The 23202-nt window shown below is 61.7% G+C and overlaps 1 protein-coding gene across 3 annotated transcripts in view; it reads right to left on the reverse strand.

Moving 5' to 3' along the window:
• Window positions 1–2094: 2094 nt before the first annotated feature.
• The window catches only part of TEX264 (testis expressed 264, ER-phagy receptor), a 106521-nt gene continuing 85413 nt past the window's right edge, over window positions 2095–23202 (reverse strand). For all 3 annotated transcript variants that reach the window (XM_075939470.2, XM_075939471.2, XM_075939472.2), the window contains exon 6: window positions 2095–2916. In XM_075939470.2, coding sequence (XP_075795585.1) covers window positions 2600–2916 — 317 coding nt within the window. In that variant the 3' untranslated portion in view covers window positions 2095–2599. The remainder of the gene's footprint in view (window positions 2917–23202) is intronic.

Consider the following 23202-nt stretch of genomic DNA (forward strand, 5'->3'; position numbering starts at 1 on the left):
GTGTATACAAAGGGAGCCATGCGAGATGTCAAACGAAAGTTTATGTTCTACTGATTCTGCATATGCTATTCACGTAATTGTATAATGTCTGTATGTCATTGCAGGAGGAGTAACGGTAGTTTGAATTAGGAGCTTTAATTCGAACTAGCTAGCCTGTGCTGCGTGTAGCCACGGGCAGACAGTTCAAAGTACGGGGCATTTAAAAATGACGGCGCCCAGGAACATGCAAATGAAGCTCGGGATATTTAAATCCCGGGCTTCATTTGCAAGTTCGAATGCCGACATTAGCCACCCTAGTTTGAACTAGGGAGACAGTGTAGACATACCCTAAGTGCCATGTGGCATCCTCCATTTTTTGTCTTCAGATTTGCTTTTAATCCCAGATGCAGCCTCGCAGGGAACTACAAGCCGGAAAGAACCGTGGACCCATCCAGACCTAGGATGTACACCAGAGACTTTTAAAATAGCAGTTTATAACATCTCTGCTACGAGCCTGCATCAAGAACTGGGAGATTCGATGCATGTAATGTAGGATACTTTAGCAACCTCACTCTCGTGCTTTTCTTTCTTTTAGTAATAAACCTTCAGATTTTAGATGCTAAAGGATTGGCCCAGCGTGATTTGTGGGTGAGATCCAGAGTGTAAATTGATCGGGATCTGTGGCTGGTTTCTTGGGATCAGAAGAACCCGTTTGGGGTAGGTGAGATTGGGTTCTAAAACCCCTCACCTGTGTGTTAGGCCCGGGGCTGATTGGGGCATGGATAGGGCTGGGGTGTCAGAGGGGTTTTGCTCATGAGGCTTCTGGCTGGCCAGATTGGCAGCTGAAGTGCTCTGTGCAACTGGTTTGTGGCCTATTTGGGAAGGGCCTCCAGTCTGGGGCTGTATGGAGCCCCGAGTTTGAGCAATTCGCCCTGAGTAGATGCCCTCAGCTGTGCCCAGACCTGGTCCAGACCATCACACAGGGAGCCAGGGCGTGGCGAGAGTCAAAGGAGCCGTACAGAGAGCCAGGGCGTGGCGAGAGTCAAAGGAGCCGTACAGAGAGTCAGGGCGTAGTGATGGATTAAGAAGCTGTACTGAAAGCCAGGGCATGGCGAGGGACGAAGGAGCCGTACAGAGAGCCAGGGCGTGGCGAAGGACGAAGGAGCCGTACAGAGAGCCAGGGCGTGGCGAGGGACGAAGGAGCCGTACAGAGAGCCAGGGCGTAGTGATGGATTAAGAAGCTGTACTGAAAGCCAGGGCGTGGCGAGGGACTAAGGAGCTTTATGTGCACAGGGCTTTCTTTTGTAATCAATTAACCCCACTACGGCCAGTACCTCAGTACTCAGACGACTGAACTATTTCTGGGGATTCTGAAGGAGGGAAACTGAGTCAGGCACACCCATTGTGCCTCAGCCTGTTGCAGGAGGATGTCCCATGCGGGAGTGTCTTGTGACAGAGACCACAGCATGATCTCTGCTCGACCAAGAACACTGTTCCCCAAATCTATCCAAAATAACGGACCAGCTCCCCTATCACTCCAACCTCCCCTTCCCCCTCAAAAGAATGCGTCTGTTGAAAATACGCAAGGAGGCTACAACGGAAGATGCAGGAGGGTCTCTAGCAGTCTCAAGCCGGGGACACGGTGTGGCTGGAGACAGGGTGGGAAAAGCGAAGGTGGGAACAGGCGGCTGACTCACTTGGAGACAGGGATCTGGGGTAGCAAATGGAGAGGTTTGATCAGAGGGACTTTGAAAGGGGCTGGAGTCCGAGGGGACAGGAGGAGTGCGGCCTCTCTTCGCGGCCCCTGTCGCTCCTGGCTTCTCTGTTCAAACCTCTCTCCAGGAGGCGCGTGCAAGACTGGCGCTGATTTCGAGGAGGGGACATCTGGCAAGCAGGGTGGGCAGGGCCCAGCCCCCAGGGCGTTCCCACAGCCCCCGCCCCCACTAACACCCTCCCACCGCTGCTCTGTGGGGAGCCCCGCGTTGGTTCCCGAAGTCCGCCGGGAACAGGGCTGGCGCGGGGACGGTTCGGCTCGCCGCGGCTGGCGGGACCAGGGACGAGCTCACCCCCGAAAGCTGAGACTTGCCAGGAGCCTCCCCGAGAGCCCTCACGCCGCGGAGGCAAAGCAGTCGCTTTATTCCAGCTCCCAAAAACATCCCGTCAGTCTCAGGCGGGCGATTTTACATTGCATGGTTCCCTGGCCCATGGCTCTTTGGTGCCCGTCAATCGGGGTGGGGTGGGGAGTCAGGCTGCCTTGAGGCGCTGGAAGGATGGAGCGGGAAGACAGGCAGAGGAAGAACGTGTGTTTCACACACACACACACACACACACGCACACGCACACACACGCACAGCGCCTGGAAGTACATTTTCCTGCTCCCCGCCCCCCCTCCCCAGCTCTCTGCTACAGCACACGGGCGGGTGAAAGGCTCCAGGAGAACAGCTCGCAGCTCCGCCCCCACCATGGTGTAGCTGTCCTCCTTCATAACATCCAAACATCTGCCTCCGGCGGGCGGGGAGCGGGTCTCTGGGCATCGGCGGAAATCTCTTGGCTGGCGAGAAGGAAACGGGAGAGACTGGCTCCTCCCGACTCCAGGGGAGGACGCGGGCAGGACTCTGGTTTATTCTTCTCCCTTCTCTTTCTCCAGAGCAGTGGGCTCCTTGGCCCACTTGGAATCTGTGCTCTCCTCCCCCTCGGCACAGGCCAGGGGGGAAGGCTGCCCTGCCGGCCCGTCCCCGCTGCCTTCCAGCTCCAGCTCCTCGAAGGAGGAGCCACTGGCGCCCGACTCGCTGTAGCTGTGCTCGCTGCGATTGTCCGGCTCCTCCCACCCGCGGCCAGCTGCGAAGGGGGACAGGATGGAGGTGGCCACCGAGGTCTCGCGGCTGTCGGTCGTGGCCTCCAGGCTGGCGGAGCTCGTCTCGCTCAGGGTGTCGGCCCCTGGGGAGAGAAGAGGGACGGGTTAACGTGCGGGGGGAGCAGGCTAAGCACATGGAGGCAGGGCTGAGCTGCATTATCACCCCAGTCAGCTCCTGGAGACGGGGGAGGGGGGTTTACGAGAGGGACCTGTTTCCATGGGACCCATTCCGGATGGGACCTCGAGGAGGACCCAGTCCAGATGTGCCCAGCTGGCCTGTCCCCTGCCAAGCCCTCCAGCCCAGCAGGCACCAGAAGGGAGCGTGCAAAGCAAAACCCGCTGCACCCGGTGGCCAGACTCCTGGAGGGCGGCTCATTGGGCCCCACCCCACGCTGGGCAAGGCGCGTTCGGCCCTTCGAGCTTCAGGAAGAAGCCAGTGACCCGCGAACCAATTCCGGCCACTTCCTTTCACACGGCTGCTCCCGCGCCAGCCCCGTCTCCCTTCCCTGTTGCAAACGACCCCCCCCCCCCCCGGGTCTCTTCTATGCCCCTTCCTCCCACCAGCCCCAAAGTGCCCTCCCCAAGTGGGAAGAGGGGCCCGAGGGCAAGGCTGGCTGGTGCGAACAAGGGCACCTCAGCGCCTCCGGACTCGCCAGGACCCCATGGGGTTCACGCGCGGACGTGGAAGCCCCAAATGGCACCAGAAAGGGAACTTTGGCCAGATCTGGCTCCGGGGGGGAGGGCAGGAAGTGGCTCCGTGCACTGCCACCACCCCTCCCCTGGACTGGGGGAGGGCAGCGCAGGAAACCAATCGCCTGGAGGCTTCCCCCTCTGCTCCCATTGGCCAGAATCACAGCCAATGGGAGCGGTGGGAGGCGTGGCTCCAGGTAAGCACCTCCTCCCTCCTCATGCCCATGGACCACCACCCCCTTCCAGCATCCTCCCTGCTGCTGATACCCCTGCTCCTGCACCCTGCCTTGTGGCCAGACCCCACCCTCCCACCCCACCCTCCCACCCCGCTCCTGCACCCCGCCTCCTGGACAGACCCCAACCTCCCATCCCGCTCCTTCACCCCACCCTCCCAGCCCGCTCCAGCACCCTGCCTCCTGCTGATTCCCTGCTCCTGCACCCCACTTCCCGGCCAGACCCCACCCTCTCACCCCGCTCCTGCACCCTGCCTCCCGGACAGACCCCAACCTCCCATCCCGCTCCTTCACCCCACCCTCCCAGCCCGCTCCAGCACCCTGCCTCCTGCTGATTCCCTGCTCCTGCACCCCACTTCCCGGCCAGACCCCATCCTCCCACCCCGCTCCTGCACCCCACCTCCCAACCAGACCCCACCCTCCCACCCCGCTCTAGCACCCTGCCTCCCAGCCAGACCCCACACCCGCCCTCTCTCTTGCACCCATTTTACCTTTTCTGCCCCAGCCCTGCCAAGGCCCCTCTGCCCCACAGTAGCAGGGCCGGCCCACAACATTTTGGCGCCTGAGGTGGGGAGCTCAAATGACACCCCCATGCCCCTCGCTTGGGCCAAAACTTGGAAAGGTCTCAACTCTGCCTCCTTCCTGTTCTACTCCTCTCCAGGGACGGCTCTGCCACCTACATCTGCACCAGCAGCAGACACAATGTTCTACACACGGGGGCCTAGAGGCGCCCCCCCCCAGTCTGGCACCTGAGGTGACCGCCTCAGTTCACCTCGTGGAAGGGCCAACCCTGCACAACAGCCCCTCCTGCCCCAGCCCTGCCGACACCCCTCCACCCCACAGCACCTCTGCCGCCCCAGCCCTGCCGACACCCCTCCACCCCACAGCACCTCTGCCGCCCCAGCCCTGCCGACACCCCTCCACCCCACAGCACCTCTCCCGCCCCAGGCCTGCCGACACCCATCCACCCCACAGCACCTCTCCCGCCCCAGGCCTGCCGACTCCCCTCCAGCCCACAGCACCTCTCCCGCCCCAGGCCTGCCAACACCCCTCCACCCTACGACACCTCTCCCGCCCCAGCCCTGCCGACACCCCTCCACCCCACGACACCTCTCCCGCCCCAGCCCTGCCGACACCCCTCCACCCCACGACACCTCTCCCGCCCCAGCCCTGCCGACACCCCTCCACCCCACGACGCCTCTCCCGCCCCAGCCCTGCGGACACCCATCCACCCCACGACACCTCTCCCGCCCCAGCCCTGCTGACACCCCTCCACCCCACGACACCTCTCCCGCCCCAGCCCTGCCGACACCCCTCCACCCCACGACGCCTCTCCCGCCCCAGCCCTGCCGACACCCCTCCACCCCACGACGCCTCTCCCGCCCCAGCCCTGCCAACACCCCTCCACCCCACAGCACCTCTCCCGCCCCAGCCCTGCCGACACCCCTCCACCCCACAGCACCTCTGCCGCCCCAGCCCTGCCGACACCCCTCCACCCCACGACGCCTCTCCCGCCCCAGCCCTGCCAACACCCCTCCACCCCACGACGCCTCTCCCGCCCCAGCCCTGCCAACACCCCTCCACCCCACGACGCCTCTCCCGCCCCAGCCCTGCCAACACCCCTCCACCCCACGACACCTCTCCCACCCCAGGCCTGCCAACACCCCTCCACCCCACGACGCCTCTCCCGCCCCAGCCCTGCCAACACCCCTCCACCCCACAGCACCTCTCCTGCCCCAGACCTGCCAATGCCCCCCCGCCCCACATCACCTCTCCACCCCACGGCAGCCCCTCCCGCCCCAGGCCTCCATCCCCCAAGCCAGAGGACTTGGCAGCACAGAGCCGGGCTCCCTTGTGGTGGCAGCAATGCCGCGTTCCTGGGCTTGGCCGCTCCCTTCACCCCCTCGCCCGCCCGCCCACCTCCACAAAGAGCCGAGCCGCGAGCCCTGGAGCTGCGAGCACTTTCAAAGGCTGCTTGTTCCCGGCATGCACGGAGCACTCGGCCCAGCTGCCGCAGTCCCACTAAGGCAGCCCCCGACCCCCTCCCGCAGCTCTGCCTCTCGCACGGGGCCGGCCTGCCTAGTGCCCCCCCCAGCGCTGGGCACCCCCGGGCCGCTGAGCACAAGCGAGGTTGTTTCCGCGCTGGTGCGCTAAGTGCAGGCCCTTTCGGCCCGGCGCTGCCCTCCGAGAAGGAGGCCGCACATGGCCACGCACGGGCCTGCCCCTCGCAGGGCTGTCTGCCGTGCCACACGGGGTGGGGGGGGGGAGACAAGCGGGGAAGGGAGAAAGGGGCAGATCAGGTTCATGGGGGGACCCCTGGACACACCCACGGGTGCAGACAGAGCCGGGGGAGGTGGGACGGCAGAGCCTGCATTCGCATCAGGTCTCTTGTGCCTTTTGGGGAAATAGGCGTGTCCTCGGGGAAGCGATTAACTGATGTATCTCAGAGAAAGGAAGCCAAGGCAGGCGGCTGGGGCTAGAGACCACAGGCAGGGAGCCGTGTGCTCTCGGGGGGGGGACGACTGCATTCCAAGCCCACCCCTGCCAGTGACTCCTGATGCCCTCAAACACATCCCTTTCCAGCCTCACTTCCGCATCACTCCCCCCGGGGGACGCTAGCGTGCACCAAACACTCGGAAACACCACCCCTTGCGAGCCACAAATAGGGAACCCGAGCACCAAGGCACCCCACATTTGGGCACGTCAGCAGATTCCATGCCTCAGTTTCCCAGCTAGAAAGGGGATTGATAACACTTGGCTATCTCCCACAGGAGTCAGAATAATACATTCATTAGTGTTAGCGAGGCTGCTGGATAGCAGAGAGGGGCGCTCCAGGGAAAAGCGCGTGAGAAAGGAATAATCCCAGGTATGGATGGTGTGGAAGAAAGAAGGTAAAGGACCACTCATTGCATGAGGAGAATAAAAGGAAATGGATCCTGTGGGGGAAAAAGAGGACGTGATCAGTCAATTAAATCCTGTAGTCGTATATGCACCCGGGGCAGAGTTAAGGGTACAGGGCAACCTTAATTCTGGCAATTTCTGATTTTTGAGCGCTTGCCTTTTCCAATATTCTTTTAGCTCAGTTTTTAATGTTATTTTTTTACACCACACACACACACATTCCAGGACATACCAATACGCATGCTAGTTTGAGGGGATCGCGGGGCAGAAGTTCAGGTGACATGGCGTAAATGCGAAAGCGATCACAGCTGCGACAGGATGAAACTGACGTCTCTGCCGTGCGGTTAGGTCCAATGGGCTGCTCCTGTCGCCAGCCACAGCCAGACTTCCTCCCACATCCTCGTCTCCCCCGCCCAACCCTGCAGCGGCCGCCAAAGAGCCCCCAGGCATTGCTCCGGCTCACCCTTTCCCCAGCACGAGAGTCTGGGCTCCAGCAGAGACCCGGGTCCTTTAAAAGTCTCCCCCACCCGATCCTCCCAGCCAGCAGATTGGCCAGTAGCTCCCACGCTGGCTGCAGCGAGGCCCAGGCCAGTACAGTCGACGGAGGCCACAGGAGCGATTCAGCCCCTCGGAGACCGGCTCTGGCTCCTCGGAGGGGAGCGGAACTCACCCAGGGAAAGGGCCGCGCTCCCACCCCCAGCTGAGAGGTGAGGCTGGGCCGTGGGAACCCTTGCTCCTGAATTTACCTTGAAGCCCAGGAAAGAATCATCAGTCAGAGCGCTGGGATGGGCACGGCCTGGCACAGGGCAAGGTGCCCAGCACCGGAGCAGCTGGCAGTCGAGGGGCAGGCTGAGCGGTGCCCAGGGCCGGAGGGAGCAGGTCTAGACTGGGGTGCCTTGCTACAGTGGTGAGGAGCTCAGAGCTGAGGGGTGCTGGTCCAGACTGGGGTGCATTGGCACAACTTGAGGGTGCGGGGGGGGTGCATTGGCACAGCTGGGGGGTGCCCGGTGGGATGGATTGGCACAGCTGGGAGGTCCGGGGGGTGCATTGGCACATCTGGGGGTGCCCGGAGGGGTGGATTGGCACAGCTGCGGGGGTCCAGGGGGGTGCACTGGCACATCTGGGGGTGCCCGGAGGGGTACATTGGCACAGCTGGGGGGTGCTTGGGGGTGTGTGTTGGCACAGCTGGGGGGTACCCAGGGGGTGCATTGGCACATCTGGGGGTGCCCGGAGGGGTGCATTGGCACAGCTGGGGGGATCCAGGGGGTGCACTGGCACATCTGAGGGTGTCCAGAGGGGTGGATTGGCACATCTGAGGGGTGCCTGGGGGGTGCATTGGCACATCTGGGGGTGCCCGGAGGGGTGCATTGGCGCAGCTGGGAGGTATCTGGGGGGGTGCATTGGCGCAGCTGGGAGGTATCTGGGGGGGTGCGTTGGCACAGCTGGGGGGTGCCCGGGGCAGGGTGCATTGGCACAGCTGGGGGGTGCCCAGGGATGCATTGGCACAGCTGGGGGGTGCCGGGGGTGCATTGGCACAGCTGGGGGGTTCCCGGGGCAGGGTGCATTGGCACAGCTGGGGGGTGCCCGGGGATGCATTGGCACATCCGCAGACGGACGCCGGCTTCGCACCGCTCATCCCCTGCCTGGCTCTTAAGGGGCGCGACGGCAGCGTCTCCTTCAGCGCCGCTTTGCTTTCTGCTGCTGTCTCGGGCTGCCCTCCCTGGCCCCTCCCACTGAAATCCCACCCGTAACTGCTGCGCCCGGGGCCCCCTGGAGCGACAGCGCAGCCGGGAGCGGCTCAGGGCGCAGAGCCCAGCGTGTGTCCCAGGGACAGCAGCACCACCCCCTGCCCCTTCCCAGGGGCCAAGTGCCCAGCAAGGCCGGGCAGCCCAAAACCTCTAGCCCCCCAGCCTTGGAGATGGGCCCCAGGAGACCGAGCGGGCCGGCCTTCGGACAGGGGAGGCTGCAGCTGCCCCCCACGAAGAAAAAGTTACATCAAAAATCACCCCTCACGGAGCACTTCCCCCTTGGGGCCTTGCCTGGGACCGGCTCGCTGGCTCTAGCCAGGCACCCTCGGGCCCTGAGCGAGGGATCCTGCTGCACCTGTCCTCAGGGAGCTGTCTGCACGAGAGCGGTGCCTCGCCCCTGATCACCATCTCTGCCGGCAGCCCTGTGGCCAACCCACCGGCTCCATCCTCCACAAGCCCTCCCCCCAGGTCCACGTCTGCATCCCAACCCCTCCCCTCCCCCAGTCCACGTCTGCATCCCAACCCCTCCCCTCCCCCAGTCCACGTCTGCATCCCAACCCCTCCCCTCCCCCCGGTCCACGTCTGCATCCCAACCCCTCCCCTCCCCCAGTCCACGTCTGCATCCCAACCCCTCCCCTCCCCCCGGTCCACGTCTGCATCCCAACCCCTCCCCTCCCCCCGGTCCACGTCTGCATCCCAACCCCTCCCCTCCCCCGGTCCACGTCTGCATCCCAACCCCTCCCCTCCCCCCGGTCCACGTCTGCATCCCAAAGCCCACCCCGGCCACAGTCCAACCACTGCAGAAAAGAGACCAAGCAGGTCGGGTCCTAAACAGACACAGCACCGGCCCCAGGCAACAGGCTGGCTGGCAAAACCTGCCCGGGCACAGGGATCGTTGTGTCCGACGTCACCGAGTTAAGCCCGGGGGTGGTGCTGCTGTCCCATGGGGCACGGGGGCGGGGCGGACTGCCCGCGTGCTGAAGCAACCCCGGGAGAGCGCCCCATGCTGGAGCCAACCCCACTCCTTCTCTCTGGGGAACCTGGCGCTGCCACGGGGCAGCCTGGTGGGCTGGATCCGGCTTGCTGGGGAAGGAAAGAACTGCATGAACTTTGAGCTCTGCCTCCAAGCTGGCCTGGGGGCTTTCCCGGCTCTGCCACTGCCTCCGCATGTGCCCTTGGGCATGTCATTTCACCACCTGCAAAAGGGACCGGCTAACACCCGGAGGGTGCTCAGAAAGTGCGTGCCGAGCGGCAGGCGTGAGCGCAGCGCTGGGTGGGACTCAACTCCCCACGGCGAAGCCACTAGGGGGTCCTTTTGAAGAGCTGTTGGCGGGTGAGCTGCTGGGCTGATTCCCCTCACGCCTCCGCCAGTTTTACGCGGAGGGAAACGGCCCGGTTTTGGCGGAGCAACTGCTCAGAGGGGAGGGCCCGGCCACCGCGTGTGACAAGCACTGTGCACATGGACACGGCTGTCAACAGCACCACAGAGGCTGTTAACAGTCCCTGGCAGCTGTTAACAGCCACCCAGCTCCCTCCTCACCCAGCCCCAGGGGCAGGCGTAAACCTGGTGCCACGCGGCTCCAGCAAGGAGGGAACCTCATGGAGCTCTATCTCCCTGCGTGGCACCCGACCCCCCCAGGGCAGGGTGGTGTGACAGAGTCAGCTGGGCTGCGGCTGCCAGCCAAGGATCACTTCTCGCCCACGGCCCGGCGGGGACGGAGCAGCACAGGAGGGGGAGGAAGGGAAGGCGCTAACCCAACAAAACGGGCAGGGAGAAGCGAGGGAAGCAAACCCCGGCTCCCCAGGGCGACGCCGGCGCTATGAGCGGCCATGTCTCTCCAGCGCTGACGTGCCCGGGGTGGGGAGCGACTCGCCGCCGTGGCTCCGCTCTCCCTGGGGCTCGCCCGCCCGCCAGGAGCCGGTGAGCGCGGAAGAGACGCCAGCCCAAGGTGGCCTGGCTGCAGGCGGGGATTTAAAAAGAACCCGCGGGGGGGGGGGGACGGGTGACAAGGAGGGAGGAAAATCAGTGGAAACTGATGTTGAGGGAGACGGCGAAAGGGAGGGTCCCGTGCGGCGACACCCCAAAAAGCCAGGGGGTCCCTGCCAAAGGAGGGGGCGCAGCAATCAAAGCCCCACCCGCAGCCCCCCAATGCCAGAGCTGCTGAGCACAGAGGGCAGGGGGCGGCTTCGTCGAATGGTTTTCTACAAACTCCCAGTCCCGCATGCCAGCAGCTTTCCCGTTCCCGCCGCCGCTTTCCGCGCAGGGACGCGTGTCGGCCCACCCCCTCCCCGTTCAGCGGCCCCCCTGGGAAAGGCACGGCGCCGCTCGGCCGGTCGGGAGCTGAGCTCCTGACCGGTGCTGGGTCCCTGATGGGCCGACCAGGCCTCCCATTCTCAAGCCTCGCCCGCGTTTCTCTCCAAGGTACACGCGTCTCCTCCCGGGACCCAGGCGGAGCTGAAGCAGCGAGGCGAGTTCCTGGTGAACAACATGTTTTTGAACTTAGCGGAAATGTAGTTTCTCGGTCGCAGCTGCGAGAGCGTGTAGGAAAACCACACCTGCCTGGCTTTTTCCCCTTGAACGAAGGAATGTTTAGCAGGCTCTTGCCATCCGGGATCGCGGAGCACTGTGCAGATGGGGGCTGGCTCAGCCCACAGTCACCTCCTGAGATGGAAACACCTCCGGGGCGAACCCTCTTCTGAGCGAGGACAGGAGGGCGGGATGAACTCTGCCCGGGATGGGGATCCAGGCTGAGACCTGGCAGAACTCGTTCCACAGGGGCGTGCGGGGCAGCTAGGAGCCTAGGAGACAAGAGGCTGAGGCCAGCGTGTTTCAGGCAGCGTTACAAGCAGCAGGGATCTACTCCCCTGGGTGTGAATTCGTGGCAGGCAGGCGTCGCTCGACGGATCTGAGCACAGAACCAGTCCACGCAGCTTTCTCCAGGCTCTGTTCAGCCGGGCTCAAGGAAGGTCCCAGAGTCTCAGCACCAGGCTGCTCTACCGCAGTGGATCTCACACGTGGCGCTGGGCAGCCGCCTCCAGGCAGGCAGCAGGTCAGTGTATAGTACAGGGCCGTGCGACACACCTCTTTTCACTGCCACTGATCACCAGGACAAAGGCAGCACGCCACGCACGTCTAAGCTTTAGGTGAAAGAAATGAGATGGCAACATGCCAGGGCCCGGTGCAGCTACGCACTCTGGTTCCGGTCTCGTGCCAGGGCCCGGTGCAGCTACGCACTCTGGTTCCGGTCTCGTGCCAGGGCCCGGTGCAGCTACGCACTCTGGTTCCGGTCTCGTGCCAGGGCCCGGTGCAGCTATGCACTCTGGTTCCGGACTCGTGCCAGGGCCCGGTGCAGCTACGCACTCTGGTTCCGGTCTCGTGCCAGGGCCCGGTGCAGCTACGCACTCTGGTTCTGGTCTTGTGCCAGGGCCCGGTGCAGCTACGCACTCTGGTTCCGGACTTAGGAAGCAGCATCGGCATGGACTAGCCAGTCAGGCTCTTCGCAGGCAGGGTCTGGCCTGCTCAGCGGGAGCCGGCCACTCGAACGGCTTCGTGATTCCCCCGGGTTTCCACCCCGGGGCCACCGGATCGCTGCACGTGTCCCTTCAGCCAGGCGTGAACCAGGGCTCTCCCCTTGTACATCAACGCCACTGCACAACCAGGCGGGCGCTGGCTGCGCGCCTCCCCACCCGAACCACAGCGGGACGAGACCCAAGTGCCAGCCTGGGAAGGAAAAAGCATCGGTGCGGTTTTACCCGGGGTCTCGGGCTCCTGGCAGCTGCCCCGGCGCTCCTAGGAAAATTCCACCGCTCCGGAGCCCCTGCAGACGCATCACTTTGCTCCCCAGCGTGGCGGACGGGCAGGAGAGTCACAGGCCCGATGGGCACGTTCCCAGCACCCCGTCGCGTCCGATCCCGTTTGAACAGCCTCCGCCAGCCACTTCGGCAGACTGCGCAGGCCGCGGGGCGCCCCCCATGCCGGGACACAGCGAGAGCCCAGGACGGGCGGGCTGTTTGCTGAGGGGCAGCTGCCATGAACGTAGGCAGGTGCCCCCTGGAGGAACCCCACGGGTGGATTTACAGCAGGCAGGTCGGCCAGCGGAGGGGGTCGGCTGAGGCAGGGTGAGCAGCCTCTTTGGAAGTCAAGGCTTCTCCTGGGCAGGGCAGAACCTTCCCTCAGTTCATTGGTGCCAAGGTTTGGTGCTCAGCGGGGTCTGATCCCCAGGCACCTCTAAGCCTGTAATTAACCCCACGCCGCTCGGGTCCCTCCGTTGCCTGCTGGAGTCCCACAGCCTAACTCGGCCAGCCCTCCGAGCCTGTGAGCCCTCCCCTCCACGTGGCCAGGCCTCCGCAGTGAGGCCCCCTCCTCCGCCCATCACATCGCGGCCTGCCTTGGTCTCTGCCGCCGCCGCAGGAAGTGCTGGAGCCGGCAGGCACAGGCTGAACTAAGTACCGCCGGGAGGGCCCGGGACACCGCGGGGACGCTGCAGAACGCCGGCGGAGCGGAGGGGACCTGAGGCCCTTGGCTGCTTGCTGTGAAGAGCTGGAAGGTCCCTTTCCCACTCAGCAGAGATCTTTCCCTGCTCCCGCGGCTCCCTCAGACGCCTGCACTTCCTCCGCTCAGGGAGCCCAGCCCGTCCCCTCCCCTCAGGGCACCCCAGTTCCTGCCCCCCTCTCGCCTCCACCGAGGAAGCCATCAGGTCTCTAAGCTCCCGTTCCTGGTCAGTGCACCTGCCCGAGGCACCGGCCAGCACTGCTCGAAAGCCCAGGCCCGACACCAGGACTAAACAGCCGGGCAGTGGCTCTTGTGTGCGGGACAGAACCGTGACTTTAATCCGCTTTCTCAGGGTCCCTGGGCTCCGATAATGCCCCCCCGGCCCGCACACAGGAGCCCCCTCCCGCTATGCTGGTAACCGCGTTTTGAGGCTCTGCAGAAGGTGCTGGCGCTGCCCAGGGGCTGCTCCCTGCTGTCTCAGCATCTCGAGCCCCGAGCTGGGTCCGTGTGCTAAGGCGGGGGGGGGGGGGGAGAGGGAGCAGGCGGCCCCGCGGTTTCCGCCCCCGTCGGCTTTTCTAAAGTGACCCCCCTGTGATGCCAGGGCAGGTGCAGCGAGGGGCGGGCGGGTGGTCTGTGAGCGGCGTGGGCGTGCCCTCCTGCAGCCAATCACAGCCTGCTCCGGTTCTGTCGGCCCAACCCCCGCACATTCCCGGTAGGCAAGCGCGGGAGCAAAACCACCCTATTGCGGGAGATCGTCTGGGTCACGACACTCTGGCAGCCCTGGAGATGGAGGAGACCACTCGCGGACTCATGTCCCACACGGACATCCAGGGGAGATGCAGGCGTCCAATAGAAAGTGGTGGATGCATCTCCCAGGTCGCACCGGAGGCTGTCAGAGAGGCGCGTCCGGTACCGCGCCACCTTAGACCCCCATCAGCCCCTCCGATAGCTCCTCTAAGATTGCTGCAGGGGATGCGCTCTGGAGAGTACCCTAGCCAGCTGTGAGTCTGGAGTCCACACGGCCATGCAGGCCCAGTCCTGCAGATGCCGGGACGCCCGCAGACTGATCCAGCCGCTCTGTGTGTGGGAGTCGGTCCGAGAGTCCCAGGGGAGAGCTAGCCACCTCCCCAGTGCTGCTGTCTAAATGCATCTCACTCGCCTTCGCCGAAGCCTGCTGCCGGGACGGTGTGAATTCCCGAGCGCCTGGCTTTCTCCGGCACCCGCTGTGACGCAGGCACTGGCTCCGTGGCAGGCAGGGGGTGAAAGTTTCCGCTGCGCGCCGGGGTGGGGGGGAAATGTGAGCAAGTGAAAAGCAGACACCCCGTGGTTTATGCTGCTTCTCCAACGACACCTGCCCCCAGAGACGTGACCCCGCCCCAACGGGCTACAGAGTCGCCCCATGGCGCCACGGCGGCGGCTGCCCATCCCGAGGATTTGCCACCAAACGGTTTTCTCAACTGAAAAAAGAGGTTTTCAGAGCTGCCTGAGCGATGCATCGGTTCGGACTAGGACGGGCTTGCCAGGCTCTGATTGCTGGGAGCCCCAGAGCCCCCAGGAGACGGGGATAATTATTGGAACGAGGTTCTACTACAGTAATATGAGAGGTGGGCCTGAGCCACAGAGCTTGGACCTGGACCACCAAATGGGAGGGGCTGGCTAATGTTGAAGGATCAACCACGTTAAACCCTGGATGCGAATCCCTCCACATGGCCAGGTTATAGAATTGGAGGCCCAAGGGTCTCCAGCGCAGAGGTCAGGCTTGGAACACTGAACTGCAGCCAGCTCTGGGGAGCAGCGGGGTAGCTCTCAGCAGGAGGGGGTAACCCCGCTGCTCCCCGCCGCAGCCTTTGCTGGGGAGAGGCAGAGAAGTTTGTCACTGAAAGGTCCGGGTGAGTGGGGGCGTTAGGGATGCCAGGGTAATTATTTAATTGCAATTTGGCTAGGGCAAAAAAAGAAAAAAATCCGCTCTCGTCCTGGTGCCAAAAGCGGCCTGGCTGGTTTCATGGCTCTCCGAGTTGTACGTCTCCGCCAAGAGATGACACTCGTCCATCTGTCTGGCTCCATCTGGCATCTCTTAGCTCAGCTCCTAGGGACAGGGGCCACCTTCTCGTGCCTTGTGGGCAGAGGGCCTAGCACAGCGAGGCCCAGCTCTGCGACGGGCGCTCCAGCCCCACCACCGAACCAAGCAGGCTGCCAGGAGCACAGCACTCCGAACGCCAGGCCGGGCGCGGCTCCAGGACGGAGCCCGAGAGAAGCCGGCCTCGGACCGCGTCACCACGGTCGCCCCCACGCTACCCGCCGGTACTCGGCCGTCCCAGGACCACGCGATCGGCCCCCCTAGGAACTGCAGCGTGTCCCGGGGTGCCCTGCGTTGGGCGCTCGGACGCTGCGGTGTTTTTAACTCCTGCATCGGCGCTAGCCACACTGCATTGAGGGGAGCCCCTCCCTGTCCCTCCCCTGCCCCCGGGTGGAGGCAGCTCGGCTTGCGAAGGGGGAGAGGACAGCGGGCCCGGCCCGGGTGCTGCCAAGGATGCTGGAAGATTCTGACAGGGAGCTGCCCCTGGAACGTTTCCCTCCCTGAGACATGGGGCGCTAGCCCAGAGTGGGGAACAGACTTAGAGGGGGGCCTTGGGTCACCTCCTGGCACAAGTGGGCCTTTCACCGGAGGGTGGAGGGGTGGAGTTTACACTCTTGCTGCCCAGCCCGCGTGGGTCATGGAGATAAACAGAGCTTCCCTCGGCGGGGCTGTCAATCCGGCCCGAGGCTTCCCCCCACGCCCGCCAAGGAGACGGCCCAACATCCTGCAGGGCTGTGCAAGGGGCCTGCGCCATCCCGGGCGAGGGAGGGTTAACACGGGAACACCCCGCCCCAGAGCGGCGAGGATTCACCGCGTCGGCGGCCTCCCGCGGGGGCAGAACCACCGGATGCACCGTTCTTCCTTCCAGCGCGCCGGCCCTCTCCCCCCACCACGCGCGGGGCCCTATCAAATATTCATCTCCTCTCCCGCTAAATAATAGATCAATGTAATAACAGGCCAGGCGCAGCTAATCACAGCTTTTCACACCCCACACAAAAGGCGCCGGGAGATGGGCAGGGGCAGGCGGAGCAGCAGGGGTGCCCGCGGCCCGGCCTGTCAGGCGGAAATGGCAGCCCAGGCCGTGCCCCGGCCCCTCCCCAGAGGAGGCGCAGCTGCCGCCCTCCCCTGGAGCAGCCACGTGGGGCCAGCGGCAGGGCAGTGGGCTGGGCGGGGGGATGCTGGAGAGATTCCAATGGCGCCTGTCGAGGAGACGCGCCGGGGTCCGCGGGGCTGGGGGCGCACGGTGCGCCCACGGGGCAGTCGGACCTAGCGCCAGCCTCTGCCCCAGGGGAGCCAGGGACTGGCACAGCAGGGGAGCTGCAGGTCACAAGTGGGGAGAGAGCCCAGGACTGGAATAGCAGTCAGGACGGAGCAGCACTGGCAGAGCAGTGGGGGGCTGGGACTGGAACAGCAGGGGAGGGGGGCGGAGCAGGACTGTGGGGCGTTGGCAGAGCAGTGGGGGGCTGGGACTGGCTGGTCAGGGGAGGGGGGCAGGGCAGGACTGTGGGGCGTTGGCAGAGCAGTGGGGGGCTGGGACTGGAACAGCAGAGGAGGGGGGCGGAGCAGGACTGTGGGGCGTTGGCAGAGCAGTGGGGGGCTGGGACTGGAACAGCAGAGGAGGGGGGCGGAGCAGGACTGCGGGGCGCTGGCAGAGCTGTGGGGGGGCTGGGACTGGCCGGTCAGGGGAGGGGGGCAGGGCAGGACTGTGGGGCGTTGGCAGAGCAGTGGGGGGGCTGGGATTGGACTAGTAGGGGAGAGGGGGCAGGGCAGGACTGCGGGGCGGTGGCAGAGCAGTGGGGGGGCTGGGATTGGACTAGTAGGGGAGGGGGGCAGGGCAGGACTGCGGGGCGCTGGCAGAGCTGTGGGGGGGCTGGGATTGGACTAGTAGGGGAGTGGGGGCAGGGCAGGACTGCGGGGCGCTGGCAGAGCTGTGGGGGGGCTGGGCCTGGCCGGTCAGGGGAGGGGGGGCAGAGCAGGACTGCGGGGCGCTGGCAGAGCTGTGGGGGGGCTGGGCCTGGCCGGTCAGGGGAGGGGGGCAGGGCAGGACTGCGGGGCGCTGGCAGAGCTGTGGGGGGGCTGGGCCTGGCCGGTCAGGGGAGGGGGGGCAGAGCAGGACTGCGGGGCGCTGGCAGAGCTGTGGGGGGGCTGGGCCTGGCCAGTCAGGGGAGGGGGGGCAGAGCAGGACTGCGGGGCGCTGGCAGAGCTGTGGGGGGGCTGGGCCTGGCCAGTCAGGGGAGGGGGGGCAGAGCAGGACTGCGGGGCGCTGGCAGAGCTGTGGGGGGGCCGGGCCTGGCCAGTCAGGGGAGGGGGGGCAGAGCAGGACTGCGGGGCGGGCGCTGGCAGAGCTGTGGGGGGGCCGGGCCTGGCCGGTCAGGGGAGGGGGGCAGGGCAGGACTGCGGGGCGCTGGCAGAGCTGTGGGGGGGCCGGGCCTGGCCGGTCAGGGGAGGGGGGCAGGGCAGGACTGCGGGGCGCTGGCAGAGCTGTGGGGGGCCTGGGCCTGGCCGGTCAGGGGAGGGGGGGCAGAGCAGGACTGCGGGGCGCTGGCAGAGCTGTGGGGGGGCTGGGCCTGGCCGGTCAGGGGAGGGGGGGCAGAGCAGGACTGCGGGGCGCTGGCAGAGCTGTGGGGGGGCTGGGCCTGGCCGGTCAGGGGAGGGGGGCAGGGCAGGACTGCGGGCAGAACCCCCCTCTCAGAAGTGCGCCCCCTGGCAGCGGCCAGTGCCCGCCAGAGCGCCAGCGGCTGCTCGGGGAGACCCGCCACTCGGCCCAGTTTGGCCAGACAGGTGTGTCGCCGGGGCGACGGCGCTCACCACTGAGCCTACCGCAAGGATCAGGCGGCCGTGTGCGCGGGAAGCACCGGCCTCCTCCCCCTCCGCACGGGGGCTTTGGCTTTGCTCGGACCTTCTCTTGCTTCCCGCGGCAGGGGGCAGGTCACGGAGGCAGCTGAGGGCTCTCGGGGCAAAGCCCTTGACAAGACTGAAACGCAAAGGAAGCTAATTGTGACTGACACCGGCCCCCGGAGAGCCGTCAGTCTCCGCCTGTCTCCCTAACGACCTTGAGGAGTGCAGAGCAAGGAAGGGAATGGTGCCTGAGCCCCCCCCCCGTGTTCCTGCCCACCCCATGCGCATGTTCAGCCTGTGTGCTGAGCACATCGGGTCTCAGACAGGTGGCAGAGCCTTTGCCAGGGACTAGACGGATGAGATGGACCCAGCAGGTGATCCAGTGAGCTCTCGGGCGCCCTCCAGCCCCGTCAGCTGGAGTGGAAGGCCCTCGGCACCGTGAGAGCCAGCTGTGGGGTTTTCCAAGGTCAGAGCAGTGGGGGGCTTCAAACCCCCGAGCCCTTACGGCACAGCCGCAGGCTGCTGGGTTTTGAATGACACTGTCCGCATCCACAGTCAGGAGTGGCTGTGCAGCACAGTCACAAGGCAATCATTCCTTCACACAGACGGGGGCATTTTAATACAGCTGTTTGCAAAGAGCGCGGCCAAAGGCACCGCACAGGGCAGGGCGTGCGCAGGTAGGAGTGCCGCTCTGAACTCAAGAGGATGGCAGTTTGCCGTGTCTGGCCCCCGTGCAGTTCGAAGGCCTGGGAGCGGCTTTGTTAACATCTCGCCATCTGCTAATTGCATTGGACAGGACAAGCTCGTGATCCAGAAGTGACCTGGTCTGAGAATTGCAGCTGCATGAGAGGAGGAAAGGAAGGAAAGGGAGCAGAAAAAGACCTGGGGATACAGTAGATGAGAAGCTGGATAGAAGTCAACAGTGTGACCCTTGGAGCCAAGCATATTAGGGTGCAGTAGGAGGAGCATTGCCAGCAGATCCAGAGATGTGATTATTCCCCTTTATTCAGCTCTGGTGAGGCCACATCGGGAGTGTTGTGTCCAGTTCTGGGCCCCCACTACAGAAAGGATGTGGACACATTGGAGAGGGTCCAGCGGAGGGCAAGGAAAATGATGAAGGGGTTGGAGCACATGACCTATGAGGAGAGGCTGAGGGGTTTGGGCTTATTTAGTCTGCGGAAGAGAAGAGTGAGGGGGGATTTGAGAGCCGCCTTCAACTCCCTGAAGGGAGCTTCAAAGAGGATGGAGAGAGGCTGTTCTTCAAGTAGCTGTCTTGTCAGAAACCAGTTCTACTAGCCAGATACACAGAGAAACGCTGGAATTACAGTTCATCTCCAAATTCAATTCACACGCTAATGGACTCAATCGTGATGAAGGGTGGTTGGGGTACTATCAATTTAACAGTCGCTGAAGGTGCGAACAGCTCTTTGTGCAGACTCCTACTCAGGAAGGATACTATCATTTGACTTTGATTCTTATCTGCTTCGTTTTAACTACCCAATCTTCAGATACTTACTGATTCCCTCTAGCTCCCTCTTTCCCCCCTCTCCTTTCCCCGCTCCCCCTTCTTTCCTATTTATTGTGTGTCTGAACATCCTAAACTCAAAACTCCGGTCATTTGAAGAAGTGGGCTGTGCCCATGAAAGCTCATATCACCATCTACATGTTTGGTTAGTCTATAAAGTGCTACCAGACCATTTGTTGTTCTCAGTAGTGATGAATGGCAGAATGAGGAACAACGGTCTCAACCGGCAGCGGGGGAGGTCTAGGTTGGACATTAGGAAAAACGATTTCCCTAGGCGGGTGGGGAAGCCCTGGGCTGGGTTCCCTAGGGAGGGGGTGGAGTCTCCATCCCCAGTGGTTTTTAAGTCCTGGCATGAGCAAGCCCTGGCTGGGTTGATTGAGTTGGGTTGGTCCTGCCTTGGACAGGGGGCTGGACTCGATGACTCCTGAGGTCTCTTCCAGCCCTGGGATTCTAGGATCCTGTGATTCTAGGAGATGAGACAGGGTCCAAGCCTGCCCAGTGTGGTGCCCCTTCAAATTCTATTTGCCTGAGAGGTGGTGGCCGGGGCCCAAACACCACTCAGGCAATGCTCAGCACCTCACAGCATTGGCCCAAAGGAAAGAGCTTGCTCCCCTTTGGTTTACATACACAACGCCCATGGGGAACTCGGCATAAAGCGATACATGCACGGTAGCTCAATGGATCGATCCCTGCTGAGAATCCGGTCCAGTAAGTGAGGTCTCCCGGGAACAGAACACCAGCAGGTCCCTCCCGCACAAGCCGCTCTACGGAGACCTTTGCAAAAGGGGGCAGCTGGAGAGAGAACGGAGGGGTGAGGTGCTGGCCCAACCGTCATCAGTATGGAGAAAACAAAGCCGTGGATCCGAACTGAGCCACCATGACCTTCTCCCAGCAGCTGTACGGCCAGAGACATTGGAGCGGAAGTCAAGAGAACGAAGAAACATGGGGAGCTGGTGGATCGTTACACTCCCCACCCCTCTGGGGGGCGGGGCTAAAGAGTCCACGACTCGGGATGAATTTGCTCTGCACAACGGCAGAGGGAGGGAAGACGCAGCCTATGGAAAGCACAAGGAAATCTTTCTGTCCGACTCACAGGCCCGAGTGCAGCTCAGCTGTGAGCACACGACAGAGAGGGCCAGGGATGCCCCGCCCCCTGGCTCCGAATGCCACGGTAATGGCGGGTGGGCAGCGTTGCAGGGAGACCTGAGAACGGTGTGCTTTGGGCTTAGTTTTTTCTAAACAGTCAGGCTGCTGAGAGGTGCTGTACTGAGAGCTTGGGACACTCCATCTCCACCACGGGAACAGTAGTTTGGGCTTCCCCCATGAATGGGCCTGGGGGGATCCCTTCAAGGAATCCATTCGCAAACATCTAGAAGATAATAAAGTGATAAGTAAGAATCAGCATGGATGTGCCAAGAACAAATCATGTCAAACCAACCTGACAGCTTTCTTTGACACGATAACAAGCCCGGTGGATAAGGGGGAAGCGGCAGATGTGGTATACCTAGACTGTAGTAAGGCATTTGATACGGTCTTGCATGACATTGTTATAAACAAACTAGGGAACTACAACCTAAACGGTGTTATAAGGTAGGTGCCTAACTGCTTGGATAACTCAAGAGTTCCCAGAGAATAGTTATTAATGGTTCACAGTCATGCTGGAAGGGCATAACAAGTGGGGCTCCGCAGGGGTCCGGTTCTGTTCAATGTCTTCATCAATGATTTAGAGAATGGCAGACAGAGTTCTCTTTTAAAGTTTGCAAATGATTCCAAACTGGGAAGGGTTGCAAGTGCTTTGGAGGACAGGGTCAAAATTCAAAATGATCTGGACAAACTGGAGAAATGGTCTGAAGTAAACAGGATGAAATTCAATAAGGACAAATGCAAAGTACTCCAGAACAAGAAATTGCAGCCGTACAAAATGGGGATGACGGCCTAGGAAGGAGTATTGCAGAAAGGGATCGAGAGGTCATGATGGACCACAAGTTAAATGAGTCAACAGTGTGACACTGTTGCAAAAAAAGGCAAACAAGATTCTGGGATATATTAAAAGGAGCGTTGTGAGCAAGACACAAGAAAAAATTATTCCGCTCTATTCTGTGCTGATTAGGCTTCAACTGGAGTATTGTGTCCAGTTCTTGGTGCCACATTTCAGACAAGAGGCGAACAAATTGGAAAAAGTCCAGTGAAGGCAACAAAAATGATGAAAGGTCTAGAAAACATGACCCGTGCGGGAAGACTAAAAGAATTGGGTTTGTTTAGTTTGGAAAGGAGAAGACAGAGAGGGGCTATGATAACAGCTTTCAGGTACCTCAAAGGCTGTTACAAGGAGGAAGAAAAAATAATCTCCTTAATCTCTGAGGATAGGACAAGAAGCAATGGGCTTCAATTGTAGCAAGGGAGGTTTAGGTTGGACATTAGGAAAACCTTCTTGCCGGGGTGGTTCAGCACTGGAATAAATTGCCCAGGGAGGTTGTGGAATCTCTATCATTTGAGATATTCAAGAGCAGGTTAGACAAACACATGTCAGGGATGGTCTAGGTGGTGCTTGGTCCTGCCATGACTGGAGGCAACTGGACTTAATGACCTCTCTAGGTCCCTTCCAAGTCTATAAGTCTATGCAAAAAAACTTCCCCCTCACCCTGCCGCTAGCCAGCATGTGAAGTTTTAACCGTCTCTGGGGAAGAGGGATGTAAAATCCCGTTTAATTAGTTAACCAGTTACCTGTTAAGCTTAACCAATTAAATGGGGGTGGGGAGGGGTTGCTCCAGCCAGGCTGCTTCTGAGCCAGGGTTGGGCTCTGAACACCTTAACTCTGCCCCTTGGAGCTATGAATTAAGAGTGTTTCTCCACATGCTCTCACCACGTTAATGCAAGCCCAATTTCTGAAAGCAGACAGACAAAAGCGTACACCTGTAACCAAAGTACACACATTATGTGTGCACAAAAACATGTCTGTTTGCAAACATCTGAACGGTCCGATGCTGTGCGTGGGCACCTAAAGCTATTGGAGTGCCAATCGAGTGCCACACAATACTGCAGTTGTCTGAACAGCATGTGACAGTACTGCATCACATGATCAGATCACAGACAAGCCAATCTAAAGTTATCCAAAATGGTGATATTTGAGAGTGTTTCCAAAATATTTGAGAGTGTTTCCAAAACCCAAGACTCTGAGCCCTGGTCTACACTAGGGAGTGATTTCAAAATAACTCCCGATTTCGAAATAATGGGCTGCTTATTCTGAAATCAGAACTGCTGCTTTCCAGGAGGAATAATGCTAATTTTAAAAAAGTTATTGCAAAAAAGCAGTAGTGTGGACTCTCCATTGCTGCTATTTCAAAACGACGACTCCCCAGAGTCATTCAAAGTAATTACTCCCCAGTGCTTCTTGGGGCTCTAAGTCGAGAGAGAATGTCCACATTAGGGGAGCCTGCCTCGGACTCATTTCGAGGCTTCCCTGTAGTGTGCATGTGCTAGTTCAAAATAGTTATTTCGGGAGTTACTATTTCAAAATAAGTTCTTTTAAAATCATGTCCTAGTGTAGACATTCCCGGAGTGTCTGGCACTTGTATGGCTGAATGAACAAAGATTTCAGGCCAAAGGGGGAATTTTGAGGGGTTATGGCTGTGCGTGATTACAAATGAAAGAAACTCAAAATGAAAGAAGTGCAAAAAAGCCACTGGAAGGCTGCCACTGTGGCAAAGTCACGCATGTGGCATATAGCCGGAGACAGTGTCACATGTTCCCAGTGTACATTACAAATGTATCTGTGACCTGAATACTGCTTTCCCAGTATTTCTCAAGACACTATGTCACCTAATATAAGTCCCCTAATATATGCTTATTGAGAGCACTGATGAGT

The sequence above is a fragment of the Pelodiscus sinensis genome, chromosome 11 (assembly GCF_052426305.1).
Source record: "Pelodiscus sinensis isolate ZL-2025 chromosome 11, ASM5242630v1, whole genome shotgun sequence".
In the NCBI taxonomy this organism is placed as follows: Eukaryota; Metazoa; Chordata; order Testudines; family Trionychidae; genus Pelodiscus; species Pelodiscus sinensis.